The 18,106-nt window shown below is 38.5% G+C and overlaps 1 protein-coding gene across 1 annotated transcript in view; it reads left to right on the top strand.

Moving 5' to 3' along the window:
* The first annotated feature begins 3,490 nt into the window (after window positions 1–3,490).
* The window catches only part of LOC145222770 (uncharacterized), a 34,171-nt gene continuing 19,555 nt past the window's right edge, over window positions 3,491–18,106 (top strand). Inside the window, exons 1-2 of the mRNA XM_080088970.1 lie at window positions 3,491–3,847; window positions 6,451–6,837. Coding sequence (XP_079945096.1) covers window positions 3,782–3,847; window positions 6,451–6,837 — 453 coding nt within the window. The 5' untranslated portion in view covers window positions 3,491–3,781. The remainder of the gene's footprint in view (window positions 3,848–6,450; window positions 6,838–18,106) is intronic.

The raw sequence follows: 18,106 nt of genomic DNA, 5'->3' as shown, positions 1-18,106 counted from the left end.
TATCAGTTACATCGTTCTGGTAAAAGATCAATCGCAACAAAACCAAGACATGAAAATTATCTGTTACTAAACCGCTAAAGTTATAACGTTATAGGTAACCATTTGTTAAAACCCAAAGTTCCATTTTCACAAGCTGGGCCTGCTTCATGAAGGCTGGGAGTCATTGTGCATGACTGTAGGCATTATGCATCATGAATGACTAGCGCTGACCTGGCAAAGACTTGCTAGGTTTTGCATCACGAATTTCGATTGTATGTAGCGAAACGTGACTTGTTCGCTTCGCGGTTTTGCCAAATAGTAGTAAATTACAAAGTACGTTACAAGGGTTATGTAAACAAAGCGCATTGAAGGGATTAGATGCTGTTTCTTACAGTGTTTGTTCAGGTTGTATTTGTATGCAGTTGCTTCGCGTTTGTATTCAGTTAAATATCCGCTTTGTTCCAGTTAGTGGTGTGTGCGAAAAACGATAGCACCATCTTTCATGAGAATACTGAAAGAAAGGTTTGTTTGACATCGATTTTATATATTGTGTCAAATACGAACTATGTCAAGATAATAGCAGCCTGTTTAATGAGTGTCGATGTGACTACGTGTGTGATTTTGCGATTCCCTTTCTGACTGCTGGATTAGGGATACAATTAATCACAATGCATTATTGATGGCGGACTTACGAGAACACACCGCACACAGAAAATCCTGATTTGCGACTTCGAGTTTAAAAACAAAACCCGAGATTTCAGCCCAGTTACCGACTCGATTTTAATTGACGCCTTACAAAGACCAGCGTTTATTTACACAACGCGGTTAAGTTTTCGTCGATAGATTATCGCGTAACAAAAGAGGGCCACTCTCGCGGCGCACTCAATGAGATGCTCCTGCGCATAATAAAGAAACAAAAGAGGCTTGGCCCGAGGAGACCACGAATTGCTCTGCGTGCGCATTCTAGGTCTCACAGGCAAGCTGTCAAATGTTATGATTTGGAAAATACGTGGTTTTTGATCGCATACTATTTGTGGGTGTTAACTTAATTATGTTGCATTACTTTGTTTGTAGGCGTTCTTGAAAAATTATATCGGATTTAATATTGTAAAAACCTACCTGGATGTCACAAACCTATGGCAGAATAAACCTTTACAACTTACGTTGATAAACATCAAATTATCTATAATTCATGTATTGGTCTGTTATGTTTGATTTAGATTGGTTTAAGTTTTCCAAATGAATAATTCAAAGCACTTCGCTAACAATATGCGCCGAATTGAGTGTTTTGCCAGGGGATGTAACTAAACGTTCATTGTAAATCAATAGGTGTGTGTGTGTGTGTGTGTCAATATATAAAGTTGTGGTTTTATGTATTTTAAGAAATGATTAAATGGTCTGGACCTTACGCTTGTAGGCTACTATTTGGTCGCAAAATAGACATCTTTCGCAAAAAGGTGGTCAAAGGCCATGTAACAAATTAACTTACGTGGCTTCTTGGCTGATAACTCTTGTAACCGAAACGCTTGAAATCACTGTGGGTGACTGGGTTTTTATGTGCTGCACTGCGCCATTACATTGCGACATTCTTGTTTGTCTGCTTGCACCTAAAATTACAAAGAGTTGTGTCTGGTGTAATACGTATCGATTTGTGACGGCTTAAAGATCTGCTATACAGGCAGTTTTGTTGTAGGCGCTTTGTTGCTTGACAATATTCAATGTGTAATAACTGGACGATTGGTAGGCAGTAAGAAATTCATTTCAACAATTTGTGGTTAATTGAAATCAATGTTTAGAAGTTACTTCTGGCTTTAGAGTAATAAAATATGGCATCAGTAGAATGAAAAGCAATACAAATATACTACGATGATGCCCCACGCTTGACATTTAGGATATGTCACCACGCAAATCGTGATAGAAAGGTTTAATTTTCGTGTTCTAGTTGAAGAGCAAGTAGCAAATACCTAATAGCCAGGTTCGGCAACGCAAAGGTATAGTAAAAAATACTTGTTTGTCGTCAATTCATTAGGCCATCTCAAGACATTGTTTCCTTTTGCCGCTTCCTGCCAGGAGCTGACAGCATTGCCGCCAGCGCCAAGTGGGATATATCCTTGAAGCGCGCAATTTTGGCACGCGGTGCTTAGTTGCGGTTTGCTGCCTACACAATGTTCGTCACTGAACAGTGCAAAGAAGTGCCACGTCCAAGCCTTGTTTACAATTCGTATTTATTGCCACAGTGCAGTACGCGCTGTAAAAAGCTGTTTTACAAGGATGCGCATACATGCAGTAATGTTCGTTGACGGTTTTACTTTCACAGTGTGGTGATTTCGTCGCAATGTGTCATTTTTTGAGCCACTGGTTTTAATTCAGTTGTGATTAGGAAGTCAAAAAGATTTAAATCTACCAATGTTAAAGGGATTGCTGAGTGAGTGAAAAATAATCCTAATAAGTATGTGCTGCTGTGAGGCTTTGTTGCTCAATGTCCGGTCTTGCCTATTGCGTTTCAATTTCACCATGCCTGTTTATTTCAGTCTTGATAGCTATAAAATACAATCAATGAACAGCATACGATTCGAGTCAGATTACGATTGTTTGCATAACAATTGCGCCTTTGTCCCACTTGTCGTTTTATGCGTGTTCAACATTTGTCAGACAGGTTTTAATAATTTATGCAGCGCTTGGCCTTCGTCGTTAGCTTATTGCATTTTTTGAGATGAAAAGTGTTGGTTCGCAACGATGTTGAATTAACTGCACAAAACAAAAATATGACGTATCTTTTAAAATCGAGGGGTAATAACCTACGTAATTGTGCCGTTTGATGCCTTTTAACGGTGTGTAGCTTAATTACAGCGCCCGTTGCTTTACAAGTTAAATTGCGGCGGTACCGGGGCAGCGCAAAAACGTAGCAAGTCGACAGGCCATTGATTGGCAAAAGAAATAAAGGAAGTCGACCGACGGCGAGCGAGAGAAAGAGAGGCGCGAGGAGCAGAGAAGAGAAAGGTGCAGTGAGAAAAAGGAGCAACGGCTTACATTACACAGAGTGTTGTAGTGATGTCATTCTGCCCGATGGCTCAAGCATTTTGACGTTACAATGAAATAATGGCGTTGTTGTTACGAAACTAACAGCAGGTTTCAAGTGACTGATTATTTCAGTATCAATATTTCAGGAAAGATTGTCTGCTTATATCATCGTTGTTTTTTTGCCTTTAGCATATGGTTTGAGAACAGTGTTTGATGGTTTTACTGCATCAGTTAGCTGTACACAGTCCAGTCTTTGACAAAATGTGCCGATGTACAGTAAAAAGTTTTACTTTTAATTTTTAAGCACGTAATACCCAAGCAGTGCAGTTGAGTTTATTTGTTGTTGGTTAGTTTATTAATAATTCAGATAGTTTCGCTATTTCGCATGTAATGAGAAAGTTTAAAGTAGTTATTTTGTACTGGTATAATATTGTGACAATAATCACAAACATCCAGTTGTGTGACAACTGGGATAGCATTAAACACTTTCTTATGTTTTGATTTTGTACATTTACAGTTCAGGACTATCAGTTTTGACGTATAATATTGATTTTGTCGAACCAAACCATTTATGCTGTCTGAACGGAAATGTCGCAAGAACACGAACGGATTATCGGTAAAGTCATTTAAAAGTCCGACGAAATCCCGTTTAGGTGAAGGCTTATTGCATTTGCCACGACCAAAAGGGAAAGGCCTTTAAACGTCAACATAGGCTGACCGAAAGTTGTCTTCGCGCGGAGCGGAGCAGTAAAAGAGAAGGAAAGAAACAAACTTAAGAGGAATGGCGAGCAGACATCATAATGCTCACTCGAGAGCCAACAGTGGATCTCGAACGGACGTCGTCACGGTAATTCACCCGATAAGCACTCGGCATTAAATTGTGCCGTACTACTTGATCTTTTTCGTGAGTTTTACGACATTCCACATGACAAGTGGTAACGAAATTAGAGGCTCATATGGATAAATAAATTTGTCAAGTTAAATTTTGGTTAGTTTTAGACTCACAAATGTTTATACTTTACATTGACAAATGTTTCACGTACCAAACGAGGCTAAACTGTCGCGTTTCCTCTACACGAAAATCGGAAAGAGATATTTGCCCTGTGTGTAAATAGATGACGTGGCACGTATGGCCTGCGTGTGTTAAAAGGTGGATGGCCGCCTGTTGGACGTCTCGTTAAAATCTAGACCTTTTGCCAGACGTGTCCTCATTAATTATGCATACCTCTGTGTATTTCCAGCTTTCGTCCATTTGACACGAATACGAAATTAACAATGAAATATTAACCCCGAAAACTAAACAAATGCACGAATCGTTAGTAACTGTATGATACGAATATTCCTTTGAACTAAATTGTGTTACAGTTCTACACATTTTTTCAGCGTTGACTAAATTTCAATTTCAAAGTAAAATCGCCCCGGTTGCCAAGTAAGGATTTCTTTAGGTTTTATTATTTCATATCATTCGTACTGCGAGACAGTTGTGTCAGCATAAATGTGTTCAGATTGCGTCTCGAAATTGAGAGATGTCAAATTCTAAAAACTGCTCCAGTGCTTGCGAAAACTCGTGCTCGCCAAGTGTGCGTGCGTGCTCGCGCGTATGTGCACACGCGTGTGGGGTGTGTACGCGTGTTGTGCGTGACAACACAGCTTTAAAGAGGCCGCAGTACTTATCACTAACTTGTCGAAAGTTACTATCAAAACTAATTTAAAACGTGCAACGTTGATAATGATAAAGTTTAGAGCACTAAAACAATACTAACCATCCGTCGTGGGAACTATAAACCGCGCTTGTGAAGTCCTTTGGGATGCGTTTTAACTTGTTTATTGATTTTATGACAACGGTATGTTCATTCGTGCCACAAGTAATATGTATAATACGCCTACAGCGAAATGGAAACTGAATTAAAATCTTGTGTCCCTTTTTGTTGACGTAAAATACTTCCTGGCTGTTATTAATATCTCGCCACTACACAAGCTAATAAAACCCGAATGGGGAAATGTCAAAAGGAACGCGCTGTTAAAAGGTTGCTCTAAAAATACAATGTTCGTGTCGGACCTTGAGTTGTGTGCCGCAATGTACCCAATGCGAAACAGACACCAATAATTAGCCCGCTATTATATCACGAAGGAAGGGCAACTGTTTATAGTGCTCTGCATGAAGTCGCATAGTAATTAATTTGCTGCTGTGCTACTGCCTCAATCGATTTGTAACCGACGCTGCTCAGCTATATTTCCCTAAACGGGCTTCCGTTGGCTTGATAACATTTTGAAAAGCGACATTTTCAATTTTAGAAACACTTTTTTCCCATAAAGAACAGTACACACCTAAATGAGCTTTAATGTAAGACTTACAATTTGATGTTTTTTCACTTGATTAAACTTATTTATGTGTTAAAGTAAATTATATACGTGTTTTTTCACATCAACATATAATGTGATTGCCTTAATTCTGTTAGTGTTTGCAATGATATTTACTTTTTTAGTATTGTTTTTTTAACAGTTAAAAGAAAAGGTTGACTGAATATATTTTATACTAAAAAAATATCCGCGATTTATAAGACAATACAGTATCTTTGTGATAAATTTATAGTGGTCGTACAAATTATAATATCATGTATGTGATGAAATCAAGGAGTTCATTTACATTCAATTTGAAATCATGCACAGTATTTGCAAATCAACAGTCCACGATATCAACGTGCGAATTGATATAGTTGTGCAACATCTGCGCGTGTAACCCCTTTTATGCAAAGACGAACTCGCGTTACTGCGTTTCTGCTTAATTTAGCAGCCGGCGTTGAAACACAAGAGTAGGACGCGCTGGCAAACTACTCGCTTGTGGCAAATCTTCTCGGAAAATTTCCTGTCGAAGTTACGCGCCCGCCATCGCCACCACGTCGATGCCTGACTATGGAAAGAGAAAGGCGCTTTACGCGTAGGAATTCACACAGAGATAACAATTGCCTGTTGGGGTGTCCCGCAAACTTCGACACCGCTAACAAATCGCTGCCACTGTTAGTATTAATTGTCATTCAAGCATTTGATGGAAAAGCCTGTCAGCAGGGAAATTCCTGCCGTTTTCAATCCGAGATACGCTATAACCCAAACTAAAGTCGTGTTTTTATTCTACGCACGATGCAATGTAAAAGAATACCTGTCTTAGACCTAAAAGTAGCTTGATTAATTGTAGTAATTATATATTTTTTACAAACAATGATTTGGACATTATTATTATTATTTCAAAAGTAATGACAGATAAATAATGCACCGTTTGTAACATAGTCCATGCATTACTTGCAAATACAAGAACAAGTTTGACTAAAATGCCTATAAGGTCGACATGGTACTACATTACTTTGGCGGATATGATATAACGCGGAAGATTATAAATGATACATTTTTCCAACTCCCTGTCTATTGACTAAAAATAATTTCTCTTTCCTGCAGTGGGTGGGTGGTAGCTGCGGTCGCCATGGATCCTACGTATTTTACAAGGCTTTCCGCTTTAGCCTGGCGCCGGAACAGAACCTGCTTCCGGCAAGCAACAGCGCCACCTTGCGAAACCGCAACCGCGAAAGACGGTCCTTCACCGCCCGCACTGACGACAACCTGGATGAGTCATTCGAGCGTGACGGTTTCGCACCATTGATCAATGAAAGGATTTTATCCCTGGGCGAGTTCTTCTTTGTACAATGCCGCCCCGAAGACCCTGTCTGTGTGGGTGAGGTCCAATTGCTTTGGCATGATAAGCACTCCGGCCAGGATTTGGCATCAACTCGTCTTTACTATCTACCCGAGACAACCCCGGCTGGCCGTACGTCACAACATGGCGAGGTATGAAATATTGATCGTTGTTTGTGGTGTGGTTTGGTCTACCAGAGAATCGGGGTCATCTGCAAGTAACAGCGCTCTTGCTCACCCAATCGATCTCTGTATTTCATTAAATTTAAACCATTGTATTCGATGATAGAAAATCACACAGGAAAGCACTAGTCAAAAGGGATTCTAAAGGCTGTAAAAAAGGCCTTTTGATTAAACATGCGTCGATGTTTCCTGCTGACTGTGCCGATGTTGGAATATGTGTTACACAAACTCTTAATTTCTCCGATTTTTAAACGGGTCAAGTCTCGTGTTTGTGATGGGTCAATTGAGCACTCTACACGCCTTATCAAGTGACTCGGGTGATTGCCCACGATGACGTGTTAATACGCGCTTCAGTGGCTTTTATGAGATCACAATCGCGCCGCTGTGAGATAGGAATGTGGCGAAAACTGCACCGACTTGGGAAATACGCCTACTTTTGACCGCAAGTATGCTGCCCACCTTCACGCTGTATTTATCCCCGTCAGTCATGCGTTTTTGCAAACCATGAAAAAACACCTTGCGTATTTAACAGACAGCAACAGTTTTTATGTAAATTTGCGTAAAAAACGTGACATAACGTTACCTGGTACTTTTCAAACATTTCGGAAACCACCATAAGGCCGTGTTTCTGTTTAGCTTTCTCAGCTATTACTGCGAGCGTCTTGTCAAGAATGTGCTTTTGTTGGGGTCATTCGGCGTGTAAGGCGGGTTACCTCTTAACGGCCATGTCATTTCAAACGTTCTTGCATTATTTATGTATCCCTAGCTTGGCTGCACAATAGGTTCGACCAATAACAGACGATAATATTGGGACAAATGCAGATTTATAATTTTGCTCCCACGGTAAACTTTTTCACCATACTTTACATTTATGTGTGCTGTATTTAACAAATTGTTTTTTATTGGAGAGATGGTTTAATATAGAGACTAAACCCGACAGCGCTGCTTCTCAGTATTCAGCGTTATAGGTTACAACGGTATGCAAATATACCAGTCTCTAATCATGCCTATGTGTGGTGGTTGCCAAATTCGGGCCAGGCAATTAGCATGTTGTGTTCGTGCAAGCTAGTGTCCTGTTGTTAATTTTTACGACTGATTCGAGTTTGGTTTTTAGGGATGTATGCGTAGCGTTGTTGATAATGTATTGGGTACGCTGTGAATATACAGTCTTCCTTACGGTTTTGTTTAAAACGCGCAGGACATTGACGCGTGCTATACCATCATGCTATTGTTTCTGGTTCTCTGTTGTCCTCTACTTTTCCGGTTTACCAAACCCGCCGTTATAAATTACACAATGGCTTTTTAGGTCGCGCCATTGTACGTGGGAGCGACCGAACGGTTTTTAAATTGTAATCGCTAATTCGCAACTGGCCAGATTTAAAATCCCTCCGTCACTTTATGACAAAAATGCTTCGTATGTTTTGGGTGTTGCCAATCTTGCTGCGAACAAATTGAAATAGTTTTGAAGTACAACAAATCCATTCTTAATCTGATGTAGTATTTGACATGCAAGTCGTTTAACTAACGCTATGCATTTGCTACATTTGATGAAACAATATTGGTTAGATAATAATAGTGGTCAAAGCTTCATTTTAATGTTTGTAAATAATTATCTCGCTTGTTCGCAAGTTGTCGAAAAACTGTCAGATGCTTGAATGAAGCCTAAAATAGAATCATTCTTCGCTCCCGGGAGCCGATAACCCGGGGCTAACAGCAAACAAGTACCCGTTTGTTTTCTCTTTGTGACGTCACAGTGCAAAGAAAACACGGCGGTTGGACCCGAGATAAGCAAAACGCAATGTACCTAATGCAGGAAACTAAACGTTACTTGCCAATTTTATTTGCATTTCGATCATTTCGTTTGTTCATTTTGGAAGAATGTTTTCTGGGGTGGATTTTTTACATTAAATTTGTAAGAATTGTCACCATATTGAATGTCTGTCGGTCGTATGTCGACAGGCCTGAAACGGAACATAGTTAAATTAAATTCTAGATGTGCTAGTTTCGAATTGAAACATTGTGTAATTGCGGTGGCTTTTATGACTAATCCAGCACTTTCAAGTTATTACGCTTCTCTTAATTGAGGAACTTTCTCGATCGTAATGCGCCGGGCAACGCCTTGGGATAATTTCACAAAGTTCCACATAGTAATCGGCTTGTCGTTGAGCGCTGAACTATGACCTCGCCCTTTTATTGCGTCATTCTTCGGTGGCGGCAGAGCATGACGCGGTAAAGTTAATGCTTTCCGTTCGTTTGTGGAGAGTTTTCTTTACAATATCACTGCAGGCTGTTATTATTGCGTCCCATTTTGCGCATTGTTTCGCACGACCACAATTATCCAAGCGTAGGAAAAGTAAAAAAGTTGTTGTCAACTATTACTTTGTAAGCACATAAAATATCAACGCAAAAGTTCTTTTCAAACAAAAAGTTGTTTATTGGTTCTGCCTTACGATAAAGTCATTTGTTTTTTAACATGTTTTTTGAATTTGTAAAGAAAATGCGATACAATTTGGATATCTTTCAATTTGTGATACAATTTAGATATCCATTATTGCACCGATTTGGAAGCACACGTAACATTCCCTTAACACCCAAGTTGGCACAGCGCAAATCTCTCGTGGGCTTTAGCGTATTATAGGAGTTACATGCGAACTCATTATAACTTCCCAGTCGCTCGCTTCGCGTCGTTGTTTGTTTGAAGTGCTGAATAGTGTACCTTGCCGCTGCAGCCAACTATATCAAAGTGCTAGTTATCTCTTTCGTATTTTCCAATTAGCCCCGTTGCACCGTTAAAGTAATGGCCGATACAGCCGGCAATTACAGCCTTTTTAGAGAGTTCATTCCGCTGTAAGTCCCAAGACCTGGGTTTGACGAAGGATTGTTAAACAGCTGCTACGTCACCAAGCTAATATTTAAAATGATTCGGCAATGTTTACCAAGTGCTCGTACCCTAGTACTGCACAAACTTTCAAGGCTTGCTATATTTTGTTAGGTCCCGTGTAAAATCGAATTTAGATTGTGCTTACATGGTATTTTATATTTCAACACATAGCAACAAAACGTACGCCGCGTAACCGGTATTGGATTTTATCCGCTTTAAAACGGAATTGCTGTGAAGCATGTTTCATCTAATGTGTTTTGAAAGCCACAAGGTCAAAGCTCGCCCGACTGACTGCGGCGCCATTTACAATATTACCGCCTGCTCGTTAATTATTTATCCACAAAACGCCTTTGAAACCATAAATTGCGTTCCCATGAAAATTTCGTGCACAATTTTGTCAAATTTTTTTGAAATAAAAGGTGCAGATAAATAAATTACATTGGTTTATGTACATCAAATAATGCGCGAACAAAAAGTTTTTATTTTTTATTTAGTCATGGTGCTTTCTTAATCTGAAATGGAATTTAAATTGACCTGAGGTGTTTTAGTTTCTCTCCTGCTGACATATTCCATTCAAGATTTGATGTCATGATCATGAAGTAACCTTCGCCCTTATGCGTAGGACCTCCAAAGCAAATTCTGTTAAATTTTAATGCACTTCAGCCGTGTTAAAATAGAATATTCTTTATGCTAAAGAAACATAACGAAATGAAATTTAAAGTATAGCATGAATATAATTGAAGTGTAGAACAGTAGAAAATGGCAACAAATCATTTTTTTCTGCTCAGTAGTTTGTTTAGTATTGTGAACGCAACAGCGCTCTGCTTTGTGGTCGGGTGGGATTAATTAGGTTGTAAACAGATGGCCAAGTCAGTGTTGGGAAAGCTACAACTATTTCGACCCCTCCCGACTCTCCCACTCTTCTCTGCTCTAAAACATTTCTTTCTTTTATTATTGTTTTCTTGCGGCTCTGCTCAATGGTCTGCTACAAGCGAATGGCTTTTCGATATAGGTCAATATTTGTACCAAATGAATCACTTGATATTATAACAGGCAGGCGTTTACCGTTGTGTAAATTGTCGGACGTTGATTGCTAAACTTCCTGTGCTGTGAAACGTTAAAAATCATGCTGGTTTTAATAACGCTGTGGTAGCAATATGCTTTTGGCCAAACGAAGAGAATGAATTGATACTTATGTTATATATGAACACGACATAAAGGCAAAATCATTGAAATGGTCGCCATGTTATCATGTACTCCTAATGTAATCTTGTTCCAATAAAACGTTTGGATCAACGCAATTAATGTCAAAATTAATTTCCATGAATTTTTGTTGGTAAAAACACGCTTATTGATGAGAGTTGTGCAGCAATTTAAATACCAGACAAAGGGCACTGTTACGTTATAAACAATTATAGCCACACGCGCCGACGTAAGTGTTTTAATCCCTACAGGCTCCTTACAATTCGGTTCGTTTCACATCGTGTATTGACTCATCGCAGCCTGTTGACATTGTATTCAAAAAGGGGACGTAGTTTACGATACTTCGATCCCCGACTGAAGAGGCAGTGGCTGTGTTGTTCCTATGCCATAATTTCCGCCCGTATTAAATTGCAGCGCTTGTGCCGCGGTGAAAAGACGCGCCTTTCACTCTGCTCCTTTCTTTGTTTCTTTATTCTCTTGCCGCGGCCTATTCCACGGTTGTCATCTGTTTGTGGTTCGCGTTGAAGTTATGAGAAATGTTAAATATCGTCAACGGTTTAAACTTTGTATTTTCAGACCCGTGTTTTTTGACACTCTAATAACTTTTTAGCAAAACAATGTGGTTACATACGAACACAGTTTCATTTTAATGAAAATTAACACAACAACACTTACATTTGTACGTTTTGAATTATTTATTTTGTCGCTTTAAACTATTTTTGAATCCAAAAAACAACAACTACAGTTATTCCGTGCATTCGATGCTTTGTTGCAGTTGCGATGTTTGTAACACAATCTGGTAGCGCAAGTAGGCTAGTGTTTCCTTCCGTGGCACGATTATCGATCAAAGTAACTGAACCCCAGCGACATGCTAATTCGCCTTTCGCTCTCGATCAGCCAACGCAGAACGGTTTCTGCTGTTACAGCACTTTTCAAATTAATCCTTGTTTAAAACATACACAAGAAGCGAAGTTATAAATCGAAATTTTGTAAGCATGTACCATTTTAAATTCTTCGTTTAGTTAAAATACTAATAATACTGATAAATGATTTAGAAGTAGAAAGTATTAGTTGAAATCAATTTCAATTTTGCCTTTTAGTGCCATTGTTTTAAATTTCGGTTTAGATTTTAGATTTTTTTTTTAACTTTTGTAATAAACAATCAAAATAGAACAATTTTAATTCAACACAATTTTGAATTATCTTCAAATCCTGTCAGGTTATTGATCGCCAAATGCTTGTAGAAGGCGCGCTGATATCAACTCATCTACATCTGTTGGTCATATCATTATTTCATTATCCAACTGCGCGTCTGTCATCGACCTGGTTTAAAGCGACTTTTCGACTTCAGGCAATTGAAAACGCAAGCTAACGTACATTTCTGAAAGAAAACTTTAAACGATGTTAATTCTTGACTGATTAAACTCGTTCGTAAACTAGTTTCAGACGATTTTGTAAAGGGTGAAATACTTTTGGATTAATGTGGGAAAGTTTGCTTGACAATTTTTCAAACGAAACGGGAAGGTATGTGGTTTGGTCGAACAACTTGTATTTGATGGTTTATTGTGCTTTCCTTTCCCCCCACGTCGCTGGCGCCTGGAGACCAGAACAGTTTGGATAAGTTTATTGATTTTCGTCAAGGTTTCATGGCATTTTCTCCTTAACCGGAGATACTTGCTCCTTTGGCCAGGTTTTCTGTACTGGTGTTGTTCGCTACCATAAAATATATCAAATGTTTTACCAAGCTGGTAACACAAGCAGGGTTGAGTTTTTGAAGCAATTGCGACGATTTAATGGTGCATATTTGGGAACATTTTCATCTAACTACAGACAGAGTGGCGATACAAAAATATGTACACGGAAAAACAAACAAGTTTCATTTCAAACGTTGCACATCAATAGGAAGATATTGTTTACAATTCTCCCCCACAGTAAATCAAACCCGCTGCCGGGACAGTCCCGCCGAAACACAATAGAAGCTCTTTAACGATTCTCGGCTTCTCGTCATGTGTGTGCGCTCACCTTGTCGGTTTGTCTTCTTCCCTTTGTTGCGCAACAATGACCGCGCCACTCCCTCCCTCCTTTGTTTCTTTTATGCTCCTGAAAACGCGTGATTGATTGATCCTAAACAGTCCCCAGGCTTCCTGTGGCATTGCTGGAATTGTGTTTCGTCTTTAGAATTAACGTTTGGTAACAAGCAAAATTTTTATTCCAACCACAGCGTTTTTTTATGCATAAGTTTTCTAAATTTTGTCTGGAAGCATTTTTTGCCAAGTTAAGCAATTTGCAATTTGGATTGGTTCGCCGAACCTTTGGGCACTTCGTTACGCATCGTTGCGCTTACGACAACTTTAGCCGTGTTCGTAGAAATCATTTAATTGATGCTTTAACCACCAGGGTTTAAATTAAAATCTTGTTAATTTTGTAATACAATAATCGAAACAAATTTTGGAAAGAACAACTTAAAGATACTTGTGCAAGACTGTGCATTCCATTTCCGTTGTACAATCCGGTCATGCTACCACTGAGTAATGTGTTGTTTATATGTCTCATTATGGCTCGTGGTTGGCAGGCATGTGATGCAAAGCATGTAATGTAGGTGTGGTGACGCAAGCTCGCTTATGCAAATCTTAAAAAAATCACAGTTGCTTGCTAATGCCTTCGCGAAAACACTTCCTTGATTTTTACCACTAGCTCAAATTCTATCCGGTGTAATCGAAACATGATTTTGCATTGTTTTAGAGAGCAAGACTTTTACACTTTAACATGAAATATATGCAATAAAAATGTATTTAAAAGTTGACTATCAAGGTTGTGAAATTAGTCAATCATTTCTCAAAAACTTCTTGTTTGTGAAGCAGTTTTGAGCTTACCGTGTACACACCGATAACACTCCAAAGCCAAACATTAAGGTCTTGTGTGCTATAATCGCACACGCCCAATGATTTTAACGCGCTCAGTTTATAATCCATAATTACAAACACTCGGTGTATCATGTTTACATTGTTACATGCGCACTACATAGAATCGGTCATAAATAAAAGGAAACCAAGCCACGAAAAAGTCGTTTCTGTTTACAGAAATGTTTTTAAAAGCGCACCAATTTAACCGGTTGTATTTTGAATACGGGAAAATGAAAGTTTTGCGTCACTGCATAAACTTTTTCGGGCGAAGTTGTGCTTTAGGCATTGTTGTTTGTGTTGATGTCTATGCAGAAGACCCACTGACTGGCCCGTTGTGGCCAATTTCCCCTTTGGTACGCAGAAAAGTCAGACGACCCCACAAGCACACATAGGTCCACTTCCTCTTTAATCATTGGCCTTCAAATACCGAAAGCGGATAGTGGTTTACTGTCTGTAAACAGATATTCCTTTTTACGGCACAATTGGGTATTTTGCTGTCAAAATTACCTGAAAAATTACGTCCGTTTGAGGAAATGATTTACACGCAATTTTAAAACCAATTTTTTTCTGAACTTTTAATCCCGAGTGCACGAAACTCCTACACTGTGGCACTCATAAGGCCCAAACAGTCGATGTTTAAATTAAACGTAAACAATGACAAAAACAACAAGTGTCGTTACCAACACTCGTAATTTAATACCACACTTGTGAAACAGCAATACCAACGACCCTGTTGTTTGATTGTCGAGTCAAATGCCAATAACTTTACTTACAATGTGTGTTTTGAGGTTCGTATAAATCTCCCTACTTTTTGTACGTGAGTATTTGGATAGCTTGTAAGTGCCCTGTAAACTTCTGTAAAACGAATTTTAAATGTCAACAAAATATTTGCCACATTTCAGTTTTATTTTAAACGCGAAAAAAGTTCGTGTTGTGTTGACGTGCTAGTTTGAAAAACCGTTTTGTTACGTAAACAATACGTTCTTTGTTCTCGGGCTGTTCAATAACCTCTTGCTGCTTTGAACAGTCCAATTTAAATTTTCAAATTTTTATCTTTTCGTGTTGATAATCCGAAATAGGGAGGGTGTGAGGCGCTATTAGACGCCATAAATCCTTGTAAATCATGACTGTTCTGCCCCTAGGCTGTCCGGCAATGATACGAAGCGGTTTTGATTTATTGTTCTCATGCGGCCTACTCAATAAACATCTGTGGAAATGAAAATACATGATTGTTGTTTTTACAGCAAATATGGAAAACTGAGCCTAAAACTGAATCTGATGAAAATTTTATAGCTGTTTGTTTTGCATCAGAAAAATTAAGTAGGTTTTATTTCGTGCTATTGCGTTTAAGGAAAGAAATGTTACATTTCCTGCGTGCAAAAATAAATTACACATTACATAAAATTGTAACATTTTTTCTTTGCCTTGATAAAATACCACTCCCGCAACATTAATGTGAAATGTCCAAACCCAGACCGCATGTAGGGTAATGGGTTATAGCATGCAAATATTTCGCATATATAATATCAATGTCATTATACATGTCAAACACAGGCGAAAAAGGTCCAAATTGTTGTGGTTCAAAACCACATCTTCGGCAAAATTTAAACGACTGTCCCATTTTTCCGGTTTGCATTTAATTGCTCGCGTTTGCGAACGTTGAGCAGAAGGCATTAGGACTTCCGGCTTCTGACTGGTGCAAACCGACTTATGCTATACGCTAATGTGAAATAACAAACAAACCGCTGACGTTCATGTGGGCAGGCTTCTGTGCACAGACAGGAAGTTTCTTAACGCCTTGGCGGATTTGAAATTAACGCCTGCTCACAGTGTTAAGAAACAAACTACGGTGTTTATTTGTTAGCGTGCCTTTTCAAACTGGATTTTAATATATAGCGGTAGTTTTAAATGAAATCTAAACATTGTCGTTGGCACTTAAATATTTGTTAAAACCTATGTATGTTTGAATGATGTTTAAAATGATGTTAAATGTCTTTGAAAACAATACCAATGATGAAATCCGCATTAGGAATCACTTTGCGAATCCCGTTAACTTTTCGCCCATTTACACCGGATACCAATACTCAGTAATGGCAATTTCGTTTACAACACTCATAAGCCTGAAAGGTCATCAGGAGTTGTGACGTCATAAACCTCTGCTTGTTGGGAAAGAGCTGCTGCATTTGCGTGGTTTATTAATAGACTGGCGCTGGGACATCCTTTCTGATGTAATTGCTGTACTGGCCTGTTGTTTTCCGTGATATTTAGCTCATAAGTCCTATTTGCGCGATTTTAAAGTGGTTTTAAGATTTTAAAGTGGTTTTTTGCGTTTTAAAAATTGGTGTGGCAAAGAATTTAGCACATATTTTAATTGGTTGAGTGACAATGATAAGTCATTTTGAGACGTCTCATTTAAAATTGTTTTCAGCTAATTTTGTTTCGCAGCATAATTCAAAAATTCTCATGGACAAAAAATCAAGGGGCCTTCAATTGCTTTCCTATAATACTGTAATATCAGCAGTGGGTTTGTCGTTGTGCGTTGCGTTATATGACGAAACAAGAGAAGTGGGCGTACGTGACAACATATGAGTTAACCCGTGACGTTACGTACACTCATTGCACTACCGTCCATCGCTGCATGTGATTGCCTTCGCTTTTGAGAGCGAGCCAAAAAGTTTGTTGCGCAATTCTCCAAGCACCTCCCAAAACAATGCACAAATATTTTTGTTATTTTCTTTCCTTGACAATATGAGTAACAAAACCTTTAAATTAAGGTCCCTTTTTTCTGTGCGGCAAGTTAAACTATGATCCTGTAATAAAAGTCTGGATTTTGTAAAATTCAATGGGGGCGTAAAAATGCCTCTATTTTGCGGGTGTGGCGCCGCTGGTATGAAATAAAAAAGAAGACATTTGTGTAAAAAATTAATATGTAGACATTGTGTAAAAAAAAATAATATGTGTAGGTTTTTTTTAAGGTTTGGTTTGGGTGACCGCTAAGTAGTTTTAAGAGACCGCAAGTGTTTCATTTAAATACCAAAAATATCCATATTTGCTTAAACGAATTATTTATTAGGCTACTGGCAAATTTTGGGAAACCGCTGGAGAAATTTGGGGCACCGTTTCGGTCCCCCAAAACACCTTAAAAAAACACTGTGTAGGGGTTATATTTGCCTAATATTTTGACCTTGTTTGAACACGTGATTAAAGCCTACTGTTTATGGTGCTGTATACTTTTCTAAACAAGATTTATTTCAATTTAACTTTTAAAAAACATTCAATTGTGTTCAATTCCGATTGTTAGTCTCAGTTCCAAATTTTTGAAATTACCTTTTTTGGATTTTTGATGATTACAAGCGCTTAGTAAGATCGTGACTTGGTCTTGAGGGTATTATTGATTAAGGGAATGTTAAAAAATATATTTTTAATCTGTATTGTTTGTCCTTCCCCTGCCCTAGGGAGTAGGGAGTCACCATATTCAGAGGAAATCTCTTTTGTGTTTGTTACGTATTCGAGAGAGAAAGTTTCATTTGTGACGTCACAACGCGCAGAGCAGTGAGAGCGAGAAAAAGAGAGAATGGGCTTACTGGTTCACGATCTTAATGGGATAAGCTGCTCTTTGCGGCGAAAAAGCGACACTGCAATTTGCTTTTAATGCGACTGACACACTTTAATTGCGATCTAAAAGCAGCGGGTCTTTCTAAAACGGAAGTAGCAACGAAATGTTAAACTTCTTTTTCGCTGACTTGCTTGTGATAAAAATGCGTTATTTCAAAGTTTTTAATGTTGAGTCATGTATGACGCGAATCTGTTTTGGGTTTTGTCAACGTTGCGTCATTGTCGATATTTTCCGTTATTGGTTGTTACGCAACGGAGAATAAATAAAAGGTTTGCTTGCCAATTTACGGCACAATCTACTCAGTCCATGATGATTACACAATGGAAAGAACATGGCCTTTCGCGTTTTCGGTTTTGTTTTAATGTACTGCACAGTAAAAAAAACAACAACTCTAAAGCGTGTTTATATTTAACCTCATTTGTTTTTACCAATAGTATTACAAACTTTTAATTGAAATGGAAAATTTTGAAATAAATAAAGAACTTTTAAATTTGGAATTCATTAGGGATGATTTTGTATCTTTCATGGCGTTAACAGATTCAACGAAACTGATTAAATCTTGTCATAAGTCCATTTCCCCATCGCTTAATATTACTTATGTCTTCCTGTGTGTACATTGTGTATGGAACAAACCAC

Source organism: Phallusia mammillata, chromosome 4 (assembly GCF_965637545.1).
Source record: "Phallusia mammillata chromosome 4, kaPhaMamm4.hap1.1, whole genome shotgun sequence".
Classification (NCBI taxonomy): Eukaryota; Metazoa; Chordata; class Ascidiacea; order Phlebobranchia; family Ascidiidae; genus Phallusia; species Phallusia mammillata.
Note: the sequence above shows the minus strand (reverse complement) of the source record. Positions and strands in the feature narration are given on the sequence as shown.